The following is a 21,004-nucleotide window of genomic DNA, read 5'->3' as shown; positions in this document are numbered from 1 at the left end:
TGTAACGTAAATCCAATCCAAAATCATTAACAAAATAAATATAGAAAACAATAACGGAGTAGGAGGCACAGTGTCACAGGAAGCACCAAATGGACAGATCTGTTATGCCCAACAACAACAACTAATCATAGGGAAAGGACTAAAGAAACAGAAGAAAGGTTGGAGAATTCCAGACCCAACCACTAGTTGGTGGAATAATGCACAGCATGTGAATTCAGAAAATTCCTCAAGCTGCAAAACTACACCTAGAACCTAATTGATATTAAGGGTGGTCAGATGTCCTAGTCTAACTCCAGTCTGCCAAAAGTTGGGTAAAGTGCATAGATTTGATTAAATTTACCATTCCGACTCCAGTCTTAAAACATTGGGGTGAGTGTGTATTGAGAGGAGGGGTATAAATTTACAATTTTAGTTCAATAAATAATCAGGAACGGGGATTCATGCGGGCAGATTTACTACTCTCCTAACTTACAAAAATTGGAGCAAGTTAACCTTTTGAGGTAGTTAGATGTACTATTTTAATTCACGTTCTCCAAATGGTGGGGAAATTGCATACATTGGGGTGGTCAGGTGTACTGTTCTAATTCCAACTTGACAAATATTGGGGAAATTGATTGATTAGTTGCGGGGGGAGTGTTCGGGGCCAGATTTACTGGTGTAATATCAGTATAACGAACATAGGGATAGCTGTATACATTGGCGGGCGGGAAAAATTAATACTCTAATTAATTTCATACAAACTTTGTGGAAAGTGCATATATTGGATGGGAGGTTAGATTCACTACACCCAAATAACATAAGTACCCATTAAAAATATTTTAGAGCTTTAAATACAAGCCTTAATAAAACCTAAACTTCAATTAAATATCTTTAAATTTGCAACAAGTTGGGTGGGCTCCAATGTGGGCCTAAAACAGTTACTCATAGCAACGATGAATCATGTAATAGAGACCCTTGACATCTTCTAAGTATAGCTCCCAATGTACACAGAAATAAATAACAGCAATGAAGGGAGCAGATCACGTACCATTACTCTATTTCACCAGGAGGCAAGATATTATAACCACTTAACGCCGTATTGTTCAACCATGACTCTTATGAATCCCCTCATGTACCTCTTGTAAACGTTATCACATAGTATGTAAAGTGCTCTGATACCTTCAGGTCTAGCTAGTGCTATTTAAAACTCAAAATAGAAATAATAATAGCTAACTATCAATATTAGGACGGAACTGAGTCCACGACAGAGTCCAGGGCGTAATATATAGTCACATGGAACTTGAGCAGTGCTGAAGCCGAGGACTTGCCGAGGAGGAGAAACGGCAATGGTGCCTTCCATAAACTCAGTGGAACAGACGCTCCACAAACACATTGGAAAATTTGAGGGAGTACTTCAGGCTGAGCTGGATAGTAAATCCTCATTAGAACCCACAATCAATGTGCCTGTGATCGAAGTGGAACTCGAGGGCCACAAGAAACTGGAGGAACAAGTGGAAGCTAACCAATCAGCCCTAGTGACGATGAGGCCAACGTGAATGAGACCAAAACACAGATTAAAGTACCACAGGATGAAGTCCAAGTCTTACGAAAGAAAGTGAACAATGCAGAGGGCCACAGTAACATCAGGGTAGTCAGCATGCAAGAGCGTATAGAGTGTCCAAGCATGGATCTATTTATAGGGCACTGTTTGTCAAACAAAGTACTGGGGGCAAAACCTCAACTTTCTGTAAAGTGGAATGTGCTCACAGAGTTCCTGGAAGACTCCCACATCAGGTGCTGCCACACTTAATTAACTATTGTGACAGAGGCCAACTACTACAAATCACTAGAGTCAAAGCTCCTTCGCTAGTAGAAAATAGTAAGGTTACAATTGTTCCTGATTATGCTACAGACGTCCTCTGAAAGAGAATCATTTCTGGAGATGAAACAACTGCTCCGTCAGTTACACATAAAATACACTCTGGTGTTGAAGACTAAGCTTGGAATACTTGAGGAAAAAAGGCTCTCTTCTTTTCTACAAAGTGAGAAGTCAAGTCATGGTTGTAGTCTAAAGGTGCACCACGCCCACCAGACTCCAGAGACTCAGAAAAGGAGTGGACTTTGGTCAGAAACCGACATTTCTCCTCATAGAAATTGCGAAGCCAACCTACCGAAGAGCAGGTGGTGTAGGAGAGGGCGCTGGTGGTGGCAGATATGACGCTGTGGCATCCTCTGGATTGGACATCCCAGGTTCAGACACCGAATCACCAGAGTAGAACTCAAATTGAAGTATTGGCAATTAAATATTTACATATTTATAGAGGTTAATTCACACTCTGAGCCATTAACCTTCTACAGTTTAGGAAAGAGCAGATGATCCACAACATAATGGTAAAGTAACAGTTCACAAACTAACTCTTCCTCCTAACGCATGTTGCCATTGACCCCGTGCAATGGTCTGCTGCCTTACGGCTAGGTTCATGTGATATATATTTTATTCATAATACATAGCTTCTGATTTAGTGACGGTCCCTGTAGAGTTGGGATAACAATCCAAAGGGGTTTTCTTGAATGGGTGAACTTTCAGCCATTGGACAGTGACATGACAAATGGTTACTGGTCATGCAAGAATATCAGGGTATTGTCTTTAAACGTTTTTTATTCATTTCTACATTTTCTATAACAGCAACCTGCAAACTTTATTTGCAGTGTCAGTACATGAGCCAGTATCAGTACAGTCCTAGTAACATAAAGGTAAAAATGGTTTCAAAAGCACATAGCAGAGAAGTGGCCTGGAAAAAAACATAATTCACCTGTTGTCGTTATCAGGGTACAGGTTCAGAACGGTATAATTTTTTAGGACCTACCCCAGCTTCATGGTCACATATAGCCGAAAACGCATCATCTTCACCAACTAAAGCTATCTATCAGTAAGGCTCACATCATTTGTTATTTCTGTGGCCAGCCCTAACTGTCATATACTGACTTTTCAATAATCCTAAACCAATTCATTTCCTCACCATACCATCAATCTTCAGGAGTACTGGTCTTTCACTGATCTAGACAGCCACATCTCCGTTCTTACCCCATTCCACATTTGGCTTAGGTTCCCCACCCACTTTCTCCTCAGACCCTACAGTTTGTCTCTTATATTATGTAAAAAGAACAGTTGATGGGCAGAATGCAGAACAATGTCATAAATTCACCCCAGTACAGAGATCTGGGCCGAAATCCATCGTTTTTTTGCTCACCATGCCGTTCCAGTTTGAACCCAGCCATATGCAAATCAGTCTTGACCCTATGCCTCATGGGAACAGTCCAGCCCGAACTGCCAAGCCAGGTCCTTCCTGGACTGGAAACAAGCATCCTAGGACCGGTTTCGGGGTTTCACCCCTCTTCAGCCAGGATAGCTTGATTCCAGTGGCATGGAGAGCACGGGACCCACGTCTGAGTATACCCTTCCCACTCGGGGTGACAAATGCAAAAACAACAGTTGATGGACAGAATGCAGAACAATGTCATATGGACCCACGTCTGGGCATACCCTTCCCACTCCGGTCCAGGGAAGACATGGCTTGGAAGTTCGGGCCAGAAACCGGTCCCAGGATGCTTGTTTCCGGTCCAGGGAAGACATGGCTTGGCAGTTCGGGCCAGAAACCGGTCCCAGGATGTTTGTTTCCGGTCCAGGGAAGACATGGCTTGGCAGTTCGGGCTGGACTGTTCCCATGAGGCACAGGGTCAGCCTGATTTGCATATGGCCATGTCTGAACTGGGGTGGCGAAGTGAGCTAAAGAATGATGATGGATTAAACCCAGATCAGTTGACTGGGGGTGAGTGCTTGCAATGTTCAACACTCCGTCCATCATCCCCTTTGGTTTTGTCGTATATTATGTATACACTTCTTGTACATTTTTTAGATTACTCAGTCCTAGAATTCTTCCATCACCACCCTAGCTTCAGGTGGGGTACCCTGTATTAGAGCTCTTCAGTCAGCCGTGGTGTGATCCTGCAGGTTTTGCCAGTTCATTGCCCTCCTGACTCTGACATATACATATATTGTTCAGTCTGGGACAATTATAATTCCTTACTTAAAACATTAAAGGATTTTATCGCTAGTCTGCCAAGCAAGTCACCCTGCTTAGCTATTCCAATAATGTCCCATCCAGTCTAGCAGTTTCACCCAGCACTTGTCCCTCTCAAAGGGAGATCTTAGCCTATCTTGCCAAACAGCCATCTTTGTGACCACTTTCCAGGATATGATCACCATCCCCATTATCACAATGTTGCCAGCTGCAACACCCTCATTCCCTTTTCCACATACAGAAAGTAGAAGCATGTGCACATACCCCTTGCATATTTATTTAGAGACGAAACAAAAGTTCCTTCAGGGGCATAAAAAACCAACCTTTCATGACTATCAGGTGAGATAGTCGTAATTTAGGACTGATAGACTGATGCCTCACTCTTCTGCTGCACACGCGAGTCACTGCTCACGGTGTAGGAGATTGGGATGCCAACATAGGCTTGAACAAATTGGGATGCCATCATAGGCTTGAGAGATGTACCTTGAGAAATTGGGATCTACCATAATAAGAGAGATGCTGACATATGGATAAAGAGAGTTGTATCGTAGCAGGCTCACAAGTCAAGGGGGAGCCAATAGAACATGTTTACCTGGATATGACCAGTCTTAGATGATTGAATAATCAATCAAGCCCTGAAGAAGTCAATTGTGAAGAGACAAAACAAGTTGGCTACTTGAAAAATCATATTTAAGAAGTGTTTTTAAATACAAAGTATTTGTGGACGGAGTTTGTGCAACCCATGTCTTAAAAATAAATATATTACATTTAAAATTGTGTGTGCTGGTCACTCTTGTATAATATTATTAGGAGGAATACTCCTGTGAGGAAGATTAGGAGACTGCTCTTCCTGATCAAAGCACCACATCAGTTTCGCTAAATTCACTAAATGTGATGGGTGCGATTTCTTTTTGACTCGGTGTCACTATTTATAATTTATAAATCACTCACTCTTACACCGATCTGGCAATCATACCCCATATTAAAACTCTAAGAGCTGCATTAACACTCCTATAATATTTCTCCTTCACTCAGTATGATGGGTTTTGGAGTAAGCATAGGAATCTTGAAGTAAAACTGTTTGGCACCAGGCTGGCCTGCTTAGTAGAGACGCAGGAAGCTTTGACTACAGCTCGATGTTGTCTGTGAATTTATATGCAGGTTCTGTTCATAAAAACGACCCATATCTCGGTGTTTGTGTGCATATATACCTGAAAGGGTATTGTTTTGACTGGGTGCTCCCTTGTGTCTGAACAAAGCTAAACCTCTCTGAAGAGCTATAATCAATCAATCAATCAAAAAGCTTTATTCGGTAATACTATTTCATACCATGAAAGCATTTACATATTTAAAAAGGAAAAACATTTACAAATATACAATAAGCGTCATAAGATTGACAAAAGATGTTTTTATCTAGCTAAAAAGGTAAAAGTACTAAAAGAGCTATTCAGACGGTACGAAAAGAACAAACCCCCCTGTAGCAAATTTAAGATGCATAGGAGGGTAATCCCAAATCAACGTAGGGTAAGTTTAAATGGATCGTAACAGCCGTCTGTATAGGACAGTTAAAAAAGGACATGTGAGAGAGCAAGTCTCATTTTAGAGGTTTGATCTGTGTCGGACACAAAATTTAAGGAATTTTGCCATATTTTGCGCCAATGCTTCTGTTTCTAGCATCTGAAGAACCACGAGTGCTGGTCGGCATTGAGTTAAGCCCATCTGTTTTAAGAAAGGAATGAGGTATTGTTTCCGTGGTTCGGTGTAGAATTTGCAAAAAATGATTGCATGCAGGGTCGATTGGACAGAAAGGTCATCGCAAGGGCATAGCGTCAATTGGGGTGTCCAGTCGTTGGTCACGGGAAAAGCAATTAGCCGATGGAACACATTCAATCGTAGTCTAGTCAATAAAAATTTCTCATAATTACTTAGACTGGAATTTAGGTATGGCTCTATTTGATCAGTAGTCTGAATGGGGAGATAAGACTGTACTGTTTTTTTGTTAGATTCAAGTGCCAGACGAAGATCTGCTAGGTGGTTTGTGCACATATCTCGTAATCTCTTTCTGGGAATCAAGTTTATATTTAAAGGATTTAGAAAGAGATGATCAAGTCCCAGATCAGAGAGAAAATTTTTGACATAAGCAAGCCAAGTGATTTGTAGGCCATGATCCAATTTCATACAATCAGAAATAAGAGCTTGGGTAAGTTTTAATTCCGGGGTAGACCAGACGCGGTGCCATAAAAGGATTGGCTGGATTCGTATCACGTCGGTGATGTGCGGAAGACCCAATTCATTGTGGATATTGAAAGTCGAGATGGACGACGGGACTGCCAGCAAGGATTTCAAGAAGGAGTTCTCAGTCTTTTGTAATGAGTCGACTCGTACACTACCCCAGATCCCAGCCCCATAAATTGCCGTGCTAAGGCATTTTGACTTGTAAATATCGATCATTTCCTTAGAAGCTCTTTTGCCCAATCTCCTCGCGAAAGCCCTCAGAGCCGTAGTTGCTTTTTGAAATTGTAAATTTCTATTCTCTGTCGCACTTTTCCAAGTGGCTTTTTTATCTATTACAACCCCCAAATAAGGATAAGTGATAGTGTGTTCTATTTTGGTGTCGTTTAGATAAATATTTTTCATTTTACGAGGTTGTTTTCCTGAAACCATTATGAAGGTTTTTTTGGGGTTGATATTTAGATCCAGGTGGTTCATGAAATTGGCGTATCTATCCAGGGCCCGCTGGAGCTCCAGGGGGGTACGGGCGACTATAACTGCGTCGTCCGCATAGAGAAGGGCGGGGATCGGGCGTGAGTTGACATGCGGTTGTCCTGGCTTCCCCTTCCAAGGCTGCTTCTAGGCCATTGGTATAAAGATTAAAAAGAAAGGGAGCCAGGACACAGCCTTGCCTGACTCCCCGCTCGATCCCGAAAGATGACGTTAACTGCCCCCCTGAGCCGAATCTTACTCTAGTGGTCGTGTTTGAGTAGATTTCCCTGATATAATTAACCAAGTTGGTGTCAATTCCCATTTGTATCATTACAAGCCACAGTTTGTTATGATCAACGCAGTCAAAGGCTGCGGATAGGTCGACGTATGCCATGTAAAGGCTGCCACCCTTTGCATGGACATACTTCCCTCTCAGGAGTGTAAGATTCAGGACCTGTTCTATTGTTCCTCTTCCTTCCCTGAAACCGAACTGTAGGTCAGATAGGATGTTGTTTGTGTCTGCCCAGCTTTGTAGTCGTCCTAAAAGAATTCTACCCACCGTTTTTCCGAAGGAGTCCAGAAGGGATATGGGTCTGTAACACGTTGGACAGTTCCTGTTTCCCTTTTTAAAAATGGGAACTAGGATTGAGTCTGACCAAGAAGTTGGTAAACCTACGTGACCCAATGCCTCTAAGAGGTTAAGTAGAAGGGGGCCCAGAGGTCGACGTTCGATTTATACAAATCCATAGGGATAGCGTCCGGTCCCGGGGCCTTTCTTGAACTACTCACATGCAGGGCCAGCTTCACCTCCTCTAGGGTGAAATCCATCACTGGTGGATTTGTTCGGGACAGTGCAGGAGTGCGAGTCTGTCTGTCTTTCCCCGCTGGAATGGAGAAAATTTTAGAGAAGTGATTGACCCAGTCTTGCTCTGAAATTGTTGTATACAGCTTGCCGCAAGCTTTTGGACCGGCTAGGAAGGAAGAGTTAACAATCTCCCAAAAGGTGGTCGTATTTTTATCCTGACAACTAGCGTGTAAGGCAATCCAATGTGCCTCTTTTAGTTCTTTTTTCCTGGAGGCAATCGCTTTGTTGTATGTGTGCCTGGCAGATGAAACCTCAAGATTATTTCTTGGGGTTTTTTAAAGGTTTTTTTTAAGGGTTTTATATGCCCTGGAGCATGTTGAGTTAAACCACCTAAACTTTGGTTTTTCCTTGGGTGTTTTATGCCCTGAAAGGTGGACAGTCAGGGCGTTTTTAACCTCCAGGGTTATTTTCTCGTACTTAGCCACAATTTCTATAGGAGGTAACGTCTCTATTAGACAAGCCTCAAAGGCTGGACGGGCCGCTTTAATTATAGTTTCTAAGTTGGCGGCAGGATCAATGTTTGACCATTTAAGTGCGTAACCGTTTGGCCGGGGCATAGAGATATTTTCGTCATGATAGATTGTGTTTGAATTTTTCCGTGAGCCGGTGGTTTGTATGGTGACAGAGACTGGAAAATGGTCACTGAATGCGCAGTCGTGAGTAGTAACAGCGGTGATCAAGTTTAAAGCAGTGTTCCCTGCCAGAATAAAATCGATACAGGAAGAAAATCCTCTGCCGTTAAAGGTGGGGGCGAAGGGGGTAGGAGGAACGGTCAGTTCGTTTGCAAAAGTTAATTGGGAAGGGGTCATGGTCTCATTTAAAGAGGACCCCTTTTGGGAATGCAAGAAATGAGAAATGTTATTGTTAAGGTGATCAGTGTAACCACAGTTGCCGTTTACAGAGCTCTTACACAGTCTCAGGTTAAAATCCCCCCCCCAGATAATTATTGGTTCTTTCCCTTTGGTGAGAGTAGTTAGTTTTAATAAAAGAACGCGGATTTCTTTTATAGTCTCCACAAAGGTAGAATCTGTAAGATTATTATAGAAGTTGATTATCAAGATTAAGGGCATTCTGGCTATATTTGCACTTATTATCTGATAGTATGGTTCATTTTTGAGAGAGTGGGTTTCCAGAGTTGGAATCAAGTTTGAGACATACGTGGACAATCCACCCTTAGCTCTACCTGAAGTTGAAGGTAATGCTGGGCTGAAAAAGGTTTTAAAGCCATTTATGTGAGTGGGGGTGGTTGCCCAAGTCTCCTGGAGAGCGATAATTTCACTTTCTTTAATGAATTTTAGCCATTCCTCGTTTTTAGGACTTTGATCGTAGGCCCGATACGTTCCAAAAGGTTATTTTTAAGGATGAGTTTTTTGCAAGAGTATTCACGCATGTCGCAGGGGTCCTGGGGATGCTTGGGTTAACTGCGGGGAGGTCCGAACTGGGACCAATATCATCCTCCATGCGGAATCTAATTGTCGGGGGGATGCAATTTCATACACACTAGAAGAATTAGAATTAGTAGGAGTCCCTAAATGGTCTATGGGTACCAGATGAGTAAGGAGACGGGAGGCCGAAAGGTTACCCTTGTCATGGGGGAGGGCGAGATGTGTGTTTTGTGTGGGAAGAGATGGGGAAACACTTGGGGGAGAGAGACTGTCATGAAATGTTGATTGTCAGTCTACCTCCTCCAGTGTTGCAAGGTATTCAAACCTGCTTGGGTTGACAACACACCCGTTCCCTCTATTAATACTTGTTTGCTCGCTGAGATAGAAGAAATCAAGTGACACCAAATTAATGCTTGTGATTCCGTGGGTTCTTCCTCTATTGATCCTAAGAAGGGAGCGGACTAAGCCTGGGGATTTAAAGTTTATGACTATGCAATCACCCGGGCATTTTTTCTGAGAGTCCCCGATCCAACCCACTCTTCTAACCATCAAGATCTGATTGATATGATTTGGATGGAAGTAGATATTTTTGGTAAGCCAATCAGTGACCTTGTTCTTTAGTGAAACCCATGTTTCCGTGGAATTTTTTTGTAAGGGCGGAACGCCTGTTAAAACTAGGACGTATGGCCGAGCGGCCGGTGGAAGATTTAGGTGTTCTTTGTTTGGATTTAAGGGAGTTGTAAGGCCAGCTGTCTTGGTTTTTTTTGGGCTTGCGGAAGATCTTACGGGAGGTTCAACAGTTACAGCTAGAGCTACAGTTGATCTAGACTTCCCCTTGAGGTCCCGATTGTCTGACAGACTATTGGTAGTGGTAATGGTAGATGTATTTGCAATAGGTTTATTGGAGTGTACTATTGTAAAAGGTGGGTTCTGTTCCTGTTGAGGGATGGGTTGATCGTTTACAGTCTGAGTTATGGGAGAGTTTAGTTGTGTTATACCATCAAGAAGCGTTTTTTTGAGTTGGGTGAATTTATCCTCAAAAACAGCAGAGAGTATCGAAATCATTTCACCCAGTTTATCTTCTATTTCTTGGGTGACTACTAATTGTATTGCCTTTACGCTATTTTGGACTGAATTCTTGATAGTTTCACCAAAAGTGTCTAATTGAGCAGGAAGAGCTTGATTGGGTTCCTCGGTTTGTGTGCCTATCTCAGAGGTAACTATATGTACTGCGGGTTTCCCAGCGTTTAGGGTTTGGCCTGTTCTATTCGCCCCCCTTCCAATGTTCGGTTTGGTTTTGGTTTTGACTTTCCCTCGTGTTTGGGGTCCTTTTGATTGTGAGGGTGTAGATTTAGTCGGAGTCTCCTTGGGCCCAGATGGAGTCGGGGAAGAAAGGTTTAGGAAATCCGAAGTGATAGTCAGAGTGGGCGGATTAGTCACTGTGACTTGATTTGAGACATCAGGTAACCTGTTGGATCTAATAGTGGGTTCTAAGGAAAGCCTCCTTTCTGTGGATTCAATTTCCTGAATTATTATGGATTCTGCTCTTAATAAGTAGGCATCTAAGGTGCCCGCTGTAGTTTTGCGTGTGTCCATTTTCGGGGTTTAAGGTCTGTACAATGGGAAGGGAACAAATTGCACGATGTAACACAGTTTATAATGACTGATATAAAAGTCTGTTACATTCAGTCACTATCAGCCAGTCCATATGCAGCAGTTTGGGCTTGGAACCTAAACAGTTTCGACGTACCTCTGTGGGGCAGCAACGAGGGGTGGCCCGGCCCGGCCTCCTCCGGCCCCCGACGGCCACAGACGGCCCCGCCCTTGTCCCGGGCTTCTCCCGGCGCCACCCGCGCGCGTCCCGCGACGCGGTGGGAGCCTCGCGGTTTTTAGCGCCTCCGGGCGCGACGACGGGCAGAAGTGCCCCAGTGATGCTAGGCAGGCTGGGTTGTGTAGTCCTGCGCCGCCGCCGTGGATGAGGATTCGGCGGCAGCGATACACACACAGCGTGGGGGTTCCTGCCACGATCAGATGGGACCCCAGGTACGTGCTTCTTCCTCCGTTTACTCCAAAATTCGATATGCCCCGCTCCTCAGAGGGAGCCTCGCGGTTTTTAGCGCCTCCGGGCACGACAACGGGCGGAAGTGCCCCAGTGACGCTAGGCAGGCTGGGTTGTGTAGTCCTGCGCCGCCGCTGTGGATGAGGATTCGGCGGCAGCGATACACACACAGCGTGGGGGTTCCTGCCACGATCAGATGGGACCCCAGGTACGTGCTTCTTCCTCCGTTTACTCCAAAATTCGATATGCCCCGCTCCTCAGAGGGAGCCTCGCGGTTTTTAGCGCCTCCGGGCGCGACGACGGGCGGAAGTGCCCCAGTGACGCTAGGCAGGCTGGGTTGTGTAGTCCTGCGCCGCCGCCGTGGATGAGGATTCGGCGGCAGCGATACACACACAGCGTGGGGGTTCCTGCCACGATCAGATGGGACCCAGGTACGTGCTTCTTCCTCTGTTTACTCCAAAATTCGAGAGCTATAATGATAGGGAAATATGTGTCAGTGGTTGTTGTTATTCATTTCAGGTTGACCAGGATGGTATTTTACCATTCCAAAGCTGTAATACTGTGCCTGAAGTGGTAAAAGGCATTTGTCATTTTACAGCTTGGCATGGATAGCACTGTTCTAATCCTATCCTTAGAGACTTTGCTGTAGAAATGGCAAAAGACTTTGTCCTTTTCTATCTCAGCGTGGATGGCACTGTGCTAATCCTATGCTTAAAAACTTGTCTAGACCTCGATGCCACGATGGCCTTCGATACGGTGGAGTGGGCATACCTGTGGGCTGTGCTAGCCAAGTTCGGCTTTGGGCCTGGATTTGTGGGCTGGGTGAGGTTGCTCTATGAGGGACCTCTCGCTAGCGTCGTGGTGAACGGGCGGGCGTCGGCACCGTTCGAGCTCGGGAGAGGCACCCGGCAGGGTTGTCCCCTGTCGCCGTTGTTGTTCGCTCTTGCTCTTGAGCCGCTGGCGGCGTGGATACGATGGCACCCGGACATACGTGGGATTCGCAGGTCGCCTGACCACGAAGACCGTATTTCACTTTACGCCGACGATATTCTGCTATACCTCACCTCGCCTAAGAAATCTCTGATAGTGGTTTGTGACGTCTTGACTTCTTTTGGTAGGAACTCTGGTCTTGTCATTAATTGGGGGAAGTCATACTTGTATGTCCTGTGTGGAGATGTCCCGCCTGTCCCGCGCAACTGCCCGCTCCAGATAGCCCAGCAGGGCTTTTTGTATTTGGGGATCTATATTTCCATCGATCCCATTTTGCGATACGAGAAGAACTTGCTCCCTCCCTTGGCGTGTCTGCGGCGGGACGTGGCGGGCTGGCGGCGGTTGCCGCTTTCCCTCCTTGGCCGTGCCGCTCTGTTCAAAATGATGTCTCTTTCCCGTTTCCTCTATGCCCTGCAGAATACTCTTGACTGGGTCCCGGCCAGTTACTTCCGTGAGGTTGAAAGCCACCAGCGCGCGCTATTGTGGGAAGGGCGTCCGCGTATAGCGATTGCTAAGTTGACGCTTCCGTGGTACGACGGGGGTATTGCGCTTCCAGACATCCGACGTTATTACTGGGCCACCCAGTTGAGTGCGATTAACCATGGTGTATATGGTCCTGCGCTGAGCCCCAGCTTCGCCATGGACCGATGGTTGCTACGTGGGGGTAACTACTCCAGAGCGTTGTATTCGAAGTCGTTAGATTTAACCCTTACGGGGCCCACCAGGGTGGCCGTGCATGTATGGAAGGTTGCGACGGATTCACTGGGCTGGAAGGGTAAGCTTACCCTCGCCACCCCTCTGTTTGACTCCGATATTCTGGGAAAGCTTTGGCATACAAAAGGGTTTGAGAAATGGGACCTGATCGGCATATCCAGGGTTGGTGACCTTTTGGTTAAGGGTAGGATAAAATCATTCGAGGAGCTGCAGAAGGAATATGAGCTGGGGAGCACGGAGTTCTTCCGATACGCTCAAGTGTGCCACGCCTTGCGGTCAGTTCTTGTAGAAGGGGAGAAGGTGCCTGAGTCCTCTCCGTTAGAGGACCGGATCCTGGATGGCCATATGCCAGAGAGTACGATCTCGCTCATTTATAAGAAACTTATTAATGTTCGGGCGGATCTTCTTCTAGGGTTGCGTGCTCAATGGACCAGGGATGGCCTTGAACTAGATGATGAGGATTGGCAGTACGCAGTTTCTTCTCCCAAAGAGGTCGCGATCCCCGCGCGCCTGCGGTTGGTGCAGCTTAAAATACTCCATAGAGTCTACGTGACGGGGCCCAGGCTGGTCCATATGGGCTTTTCTGAGGAGGGCTTATGTAAAAGAGGCTGTGGTATGGTGGGCACCTTCCTACATATTATTTGGGAATGCGGTGCGATCATGGAGTTCTGGAAGCGAATCCACGATGTGATGGGGGAGGTGACGGGCATCGTCATGCAGCCTGAGGCGCGGTGTTGTCTCCTGAATGTTTGGGGTCCTACTGACCACGACGCGGCACAGACTCCGTGGGTGACCCTGGGGAACATGGTTGCCAAGCGCGACATTGCTCGTCTGTGGGGCTCTAATGGGCCTCCTACATTGACAGCGTGGATGGAAAACATGGATTGAAGCATGTTTAGGGAGAAGACAGTGTATTGTGCTCGAGGGCGCCCTCGGAAATGGCACTCTGTATGGGGGCGCTGGAACCAGTACAGAGGGGGCATATGCCTGCCCCCAGAACCCGGACCCGCCCGAGGAGCAGCTCTCCCCTTAGCTTTCTTTCCGGCTTTGAACTTCTTGCTGGTATGTGTATGTCTTTTTGAGTCTCTGACTTCCCCTCCCTTCCCTTACTATAGACCTGTGTCTGTTGGATGAAATGGGGCTCGCTTCCCCTGATGGGAACCCCTTCTGGTGCTTACAGTACTTATCGCCTTGCTTGTGTTTAGGTTTGGATTTGTGTTTATTTAAAACAGAACCTTCGATTCTCCTGTCAGTGGAATGTTGACGCTAGCATGTGTTGTGTTTTTAAAGCTGCCGTACCTCCGGGTTGTCGGCTGAATAGCTGTGTCACTGATCTTACAGAATAAAGGTTTTTAAAAAAAAAAAAAAAAAAAAAACTTTGCTAGAAAAGCAGACATTTGAGGTGAGCAAATTCAGAGTGTCGCTGGTGTTGTAGGTTGCTCTATGCAGGAGCTGCTCTCCACCTAAGCTAAAGGAAGCAGGGTGGACTTGGTCTAATGTATCTGAAATTGAGAGAGAAGCCAATAATCTTGAAAGATTAACATCTGTCTGGGAATCATATGCCATGGATTAGCGATAAAAGTAACTGGTCTTCTTCACCATACCCCATTCAAAACCTCTTCAACAATGGATTTCACATGTGGTGGATCTAACACAAGGGCAAACGGCATTAGAGGAAAGGGTGCAGCCCGGTCTCGTTTCCCTTCCTAGATCAGATTATGAGGACATCATCTAATTTTCTCCAACAACGGCTGCAGGGCACATGTACTGTTAAGTGAAACAAGACAAGTTATGGGCTGAAGCCAATTTAATATCATCAACAAGAAATTACATTCTATAAAATCAAATGCTTTTTTGATGTTGTGTGACCAAATCAAGAGTGGTAGGTTTACAGTATCTACCCTGTCCAAACAGGCCATCTTAATGGCTCTGTTGTGCATTAAGCTCGATTGATCAGGATAAATAAGCAAAGTAAAAACCATCTTCAGCCTATGCTCAAATAGATTGGTCGGTGCCTTCAACTCCACATTTAAGACCGAGAGTGGGCGTTTGGACAAACACTTCTGCTCTGGATTTCCTTCCTTGTGAATCACAACAGTTGTGGCCTGTTTCAAAGCATCCAGCAACTTACCCACAATTTTCACCCTCCAGAAACAAGTCCAGGTGTCGGGAGGCAAGCAGACCAGCATGATACATAAAAAGCTCCGCAGGGAGTCCATTTGGTCTCTGTATCTTACTCTTCTCCATCTGTCTTGTAGTCTGCTCCATCTCTTCTGGGATTGTTTCTCATCTAATTGCAATCAATCTTATTCTGACTATTGGGAAAAAGAGAAGAATTGTGCCTGCTCCATGGCTGGTAAGTTATCCATGGGCATATATGCATATAGGTCTCTATAAAAGTCTGTAAATACTATTGTCACCTCTTGTGCCCGAAACCTCCATGTTCCGAGCGTCCTCTACCATCCTTCTCCACCTTGACCTCTCACCATCCGACTGAATTTCACAATCCGCTTGCCGCAATTGTTTCCAGTTTTTATAGAACCTCTTTTGACCTGCGGTGTACAGCACCTTTACCACATCTGTGGCCAGCATTTCCCTCTACCAAGCAAGTACTGCAGTCTCGAGGTCCCTAATCTTCCAGGTTCTCTCTCAGGTCCTCTGGGCATCCCTGGATAAAGCATAACCAGGGAGGACTGCCTTGTATGCTTCCCATGGAGTTACACAAGTATAAACTGAGCCTTTGTTTTCCAAGAAGAATAGTTTTGTTAGTGTGGTCAGTTTGTTGACCATGTTCAAGTCCCGTAATTCCCAAGCATTAAACCTTTAGGGTCCCTATTGACACTTGTGGCACTTACCCACAGGCAGAAGGGCAGTACAATTATCCAAAATGCCTCTAGCAATATACCTCTCACTTTGAACGAGTATGTCATCACCACTTGGAACACTGTAGTAGTCCAGCATGCAGAATAAAAAAGAATTACCATCTATCTACTCTATGGCTCAGATTTTGGGTTGCATAATACTGGGGTAACAGGAAATTGTATGCAATTGTACCATTAATGTGTTGTAAGTCGCACCATGACTGTGCAATTACACGTACAACTCCAGGGAATAGGGAATTACCATCTGGGACTGATTTCTCTGGTTGTAAACCCACACAGAATTCTCCATTCCCTGAGGTTTTATTGCATACATTTACCACCTGCTCTAAGCTGGTGGTAAACGTATGTGAAGGACTATGGTGGTGGAAGGAGTAGGGAAGGTAAGGGGAAAGTATTTTCTGGCAAGTGGGAGCATTGTGTGTTCCCCTGTCAGAAAAAAACAGGAATGAGACAAGTCTGCTGCTGAGGTCAGGTTTTCCTATACCAGTGAAAAACCTGGTGAGGACAACCTAAATACTCGTAATCAGGCCGAGCAGAATTCAATGAACTGATTTCACTCTCTCTGATTTAAAATTAAGCCCCGTGTCAAGAGCGCTAGATGGAGTTTAGTTCTAACGCTGCAGAACTTTTCCCAGTTATGTTGTCCCTGGTCTCAATTGTTCTCTTCCCCTGACCTGTCACAGCGTGCACCCAAGGTCTCATTATTGACACCCTTAATCATATGAACTGAGTCCAGGGTATACATCAGCAGTGTTCTCAATTTCATCAGTAGCTTAGCCAGGAGTTCCGGCGGGGTGGTGGGGACTGTAGGAAAGTGCATTTTTTGCATGGTCTCCCCCCCCCCCCTACTTTTTGCCTGACATCTGATTCAACCTGACTTGATGTGCCCTGGGTCCCTGCCAATCAGGATCCCAGGGCTTGTGTTCTTTCCAAAAACTGTACCTTTGTACCCACAATTGGCACCTCTCTGGCCACAGGTAAGCCCTTGTAAACGGTACCAAGGGCACTGTGACCAGGGAAGGCCTCTAGGGGGCTGCTGCGCCTCTTGTGCCACCCTTAGAAGCCCTGTACTTTCACACCCACACACCGCCATTGCAAGCTGCGTATTTTGGTGCAGAGAAAAGTGAAGAGTCGACATGGCACACATCCCTGTGTGCCATGCCTACAACCCACTGCCTGGGGCCTAGGTAAGTCACCCCTCTAGCAGGGTGCACTAGCCATAAGGGGAGGGTAAAATGGCATAAGGCTTGTACCCCTACAGTGTCTAAGTCCATTCTTAGACATTGTAATTGTAGTAAAGCCATAAAGAGTATATGGTCTGGGTGTGGGTCAAGGCTGACGGCCAAGCATGGGCGATACGCGCATTACTCTTCATGCGACACTCCAGGACCCTCCCCCCTGCGCATGCATAGTCAGTGACCTAGCCATAATGCAATAATCAGGCGGCCCATGCCAAGTGGTGCAATATATGACACAGTGTATCCCAGTTATGTCTCCCTAGTTTGTTTCAGTTTACATCATTAGCTGGCACTTACCACTACTTTTAGCATAGGGCTGACAATGAGAGCAAAGCCCGACTTCCAGTGCAGATCGCAAACTACCTTGCGTGAACACAGAATTCGCCTCACCTATCAATTCACCTCAACCTTACCAATTCTAGACCCGTTCAGGGGGGCGCTCAATATGATGTAATTCTATTTCATGACAAGAAGTTAAATGGATGACCTACATTCTAAATTATACTGATGCTAATGTACTGTACTTTTTCAAAAATGCCCAAAAAAATGATTTTGGGGAAAAAAAAAAAAAGTATATGGTCTGGGAGTTGGTCATTACGAACTCCACAGCTCCATAATGGCTTTACTAAAAACGTTGCTAAAAACCTGGGACGTTTGATAGCAAACTCCTCAGCACATTACGTCCACACTGATGCCAGAGTGGGATTTAATCTAAAATGCACTCAGAGGGCATCTTAGAGATGCCCCCTGAAAAACGATCTGCCCTGGTGTGGTTTCTGAATGGCAACCCGCCATTTGCCACTACCAGACAGGTTTCTGGACCCCTGGGTAGAGAGCCTATACTCTCTGGGTTGAGAAACAAAACCCATCCTTGGCAGAGGTGTCATGCCTTCTCCCCCAGGATGGGCTGGGTCCACGAAGGGGAAGCCTCAAAGGCCTGCCGCCTTTGGAAGCTGTCCCTGCCTTTTGCTGCCCCCAGCAGCTGGCTCCCCCCTTTCTGCCCCCCACTTTGGGACGGAGAATCGGAGAAAAGCTAGGAAGAGAGGTGTGCCCACCTTTGCCAATCAAACCCCTTGGGTGGGAGAGGCAAGGTGAAGCACAAATCTCAATCCCCTTCATATTGAAGATGAGGGGACCCAGCTAATTAAGGAGAGGCTCGTGCCCCCCTCCCACCGGAGGGTGGCATAATAGGGGTTGTACCCACCCCAAGCAAGGGACACATTGGCCCCGACCTGAACACCCCTTTAAATGCCGCTAAATTTAGTATTTAGGTGAAACCCTGAAACTTGCCTCCTCAGATTCAAGGAAGAAAGAAGAAGAACCAAAGAGCCGTGCTGACCCAGGAAGACGAGGACACCAACTGCTTTGGCCCCAGCCCTACCGGCTTGTCTAGTCTGTGACCTACCTACAGCGAGAACCCCAGCGGATCCAGCAGCCAGCAAATACCAGAGCTCGGAGGACCTGCCTGCACTCAACAAACCATCTCTGTGTCCCGTGAGCACTGGATTCGCTCTAGCCAAAACTCACCCACAGAATCCGGATCCAGGCGGCTCCGCAATCCTGCACCACTCTGCACCCAACGCCGACGGCCCGAGTTTGAGTGGCCCAGCACCACAAGGAGGTCTCCACAGTGATCCTGACCTGAGATCTTGACCTCCCTCAAGCTTCAAGACGATGCCTGCAGCCTCAACCTGAAGGTTCCCCCGAACTGTGACCAGAGCTGGTAAAGAAACCAGACGCCAAAAGACACCCTTGCACCCGACGTGCCACGGCCTTGGGTGGCCCAAGAGATGGTGTCCAGGCATCCCCCAAGAACCTAACTTACCTCTTCAGCCTGTTGCTACCTTCAGGAAGCCTCCCTGCCAGAGCATGCAGCAACTTTACAGAACCGAAGGTCTCCATTGGAAAACCCAGGGTCCCTGACGTCTTCTTGGCCCCCTGCACCCTGCCACCCCTGTGCCGCTGGTGCTGCAGCTCCTGTGCTGATTGGTGTCCCCTGCAGTGCAGACCTTAACCCCAGGAGTTTTGCTCCTACACCCGTTTGGCCTGCTCGTGAGCAGTCCCTGACCAAAGCTAGCATTGGGCCCCTGCACTTTGCACCCAAACGCCCCAGTGCCACTGGTGGTGCAATTGGTTTGAGTACCTAGACCTTGGAGAACCTTGGTTCTAACCCCCAAAACCCCCACTCGTAAGTGGCTCCTTGTTGAAGTTCGAGTGTCTAGGATCATTCTGGTACTGTGACTCGGCATGGCAGTTACTAATACTGAAGCTTTGAAACCCCCGGTAGCTCCAATAGGAAGCTATGCTGTGGCCTCAGCCAGAGGGTCTCCAGTCACTCTTTGTTCCTGGAGGTTGGCTGTTGACCAGGTTGGCAAAGTATGCAAAAGGAATTGCAAGGTGAGACTGAAATTAGTTATTTGACCCAGCCTTCCCTTCCCTTCACCAAGGATATGGAAGTAAGTGCAAATGTGGGTGCATCAGGGTCTCGCCTTATTTGTGCTGAATCTCTTGTCATGACAGTGAGTAATGAAATGCAACTCATGTATATGGAGAGTACAGTTTTTTATGAAGGGCATGCTGGAGGGTACACCAGCTAGGCTGGGGCTTGATATGTCGACTCAAGTGGAAAATAGTTCCTTCACATATATGATCTGATTAAGAGATATACATATGCACCAAGAGGCTCTTAAAATGTGTTCCATTAATTTGATTCTACAACTGAAAGCAAAGGTGACTAGGTTGGAGGGTGTGTTAAGAGCCTCATCTATGTCTTGTCCTGGGTTCCTAGCTCCATGGAGGATGAGGTTTAAAATTACATTATATTGGATTTCCTGAGGCCTGAAGCATTTGATGAAGAGATTTCTGAAGTAGTATGCTGGTGAAATAAGGCACCTTATGAGAAGTCCATCTAGAAGGTTAGAAAATGAGGAGACAATTTTGGTGAAGGTAACAACTTAAACTTGAAAAGCAATGGTGCTGGTGCTGAGGGTGACTGTGAAAATGAAATTAGTTTTTGAACCTGCCCTGTTGCTCTACCTGAACCTCAACAAAGCCACCCAGAAAAGGATGTGAGACCTTCAGTACCTTTGACATGATTTTGTGGTTGTGGTCATTGGGGTTTTGGTGTGGTACCTCTCCAGATTGAGGGTGGAGAGGATCTATTTGTTTTTGGACAGTGGGGCAGACTTTACTTTTCAGGTAAAAGTTTGGAGTGATGCAGAGCAAATCAAGTCTCTGAACGGAGTGTGACACTTTCTGTCATTTGCAGTTTATGAGCATCTCTATGTGACAGTGAGGTTATGTGATATCTGGGAATTGTAAAATGTACAGTGGTAATTTTGAGCTCTGGTCTAAAGTAAGTTGTGATCCATAGTCAATAGAGTTATTCTGCCCTCCTTCTGTTCTTTCCTCCCTCTGCCCTCTTTTTGTTTTGACCAGTGCAACTGGCTGATCATGGGTGCTATTGCTGTTACGTATTATCAGTATTTCTGTCTAGTTTTATTGTAAAATTGCTGTGCACACTCTAACATGAAGGGGCTATACTTCTGAATTATTGTGAGGGTTGAAAATGCATGCATTATTGTTGTTTTGTATGCATGAGCTATATCTTAATAAACTGTTTGGAAAAAGATAAAAGTAGTGTCTTCTTGAGGCATCAATACATTGACACCCTAGTTGATTTAGTGAAAACAGGGGCAACAGTGGTCCTCTGTGTTTTTTAAATTATGAGCCTAGCATGATCTCATATTGTTTAATGGCCTAGTTCATTTGGTGTGAGTTAATATTTTCCTCTTAATGTTCTCTTTTTAGCTTCAGAAAGACCACCTAAAAAGAAAGCAAATAAGAGCCCAGGCTAGCTCTGCAAGAGATAAATGTAGCAGAGACAGAATAAATACCCCTGTGGTTGCAGTTGATACATACAATGAAAAAGGACCTGATGTTTATACACAACTTCTGGAAGCCCTGGAGTGGGCACAGGCCAGTGAGCGAAGGAACTCTGAGTTACAAGGTAAGACTAGAATAAAACGAGTCTTGATGTCCTGTCCCTGTCTGTGCCTTCTCCTTTCTGCCTTGGATGTCTCCCGCTTTTCAAAACAGTATGTTAGA

General features: G+C 45.9%; 1 protein-coding gene across 6 annotated transcripts in view; it reads left to right on the top strand.

Annotated features, from left to right (window-relative positions):
• LOC146797097 (uncharacterized) overlaps positions 1-21,004 on the top strand; it is a 679,272-nt gene that overhangs the window by 233,337 nt on the left and 424,931 nt on the right. For all 6 annotated transcript variants that reach the window (XM_085629734.1, XM_085629733.1, XM_085629730.1 and 3 more), the window contains one exon: positions 20,708-20,906. In XM_085629734.1, coding sequence (XP_085485860.1) covers positions 20,708-20,906 — 199 coding nt within the window. The remainder of the gene's footprint in view (positions 1-20,707; positions 20,907-21,004) is intronic.

Source organism: Triturus cristatus, chromosome 10, assembly GCF_964204655.1.
Source record: "Triturus cristatus chromosome 10, aTriCri1.1, whole genome shotgun sequence".
In the NCBI taxonomy this organism is placed as follows: Eukaryota; Metazoa; Chordata; class Amphibia; order Caudata; family Salamandridae; genus Triturus; species Triturus cristatus.
Note: the sequence above shows the minus strand (reverse complement) of the source record. Positions and strands in the feature narration are given on the sequence as shown.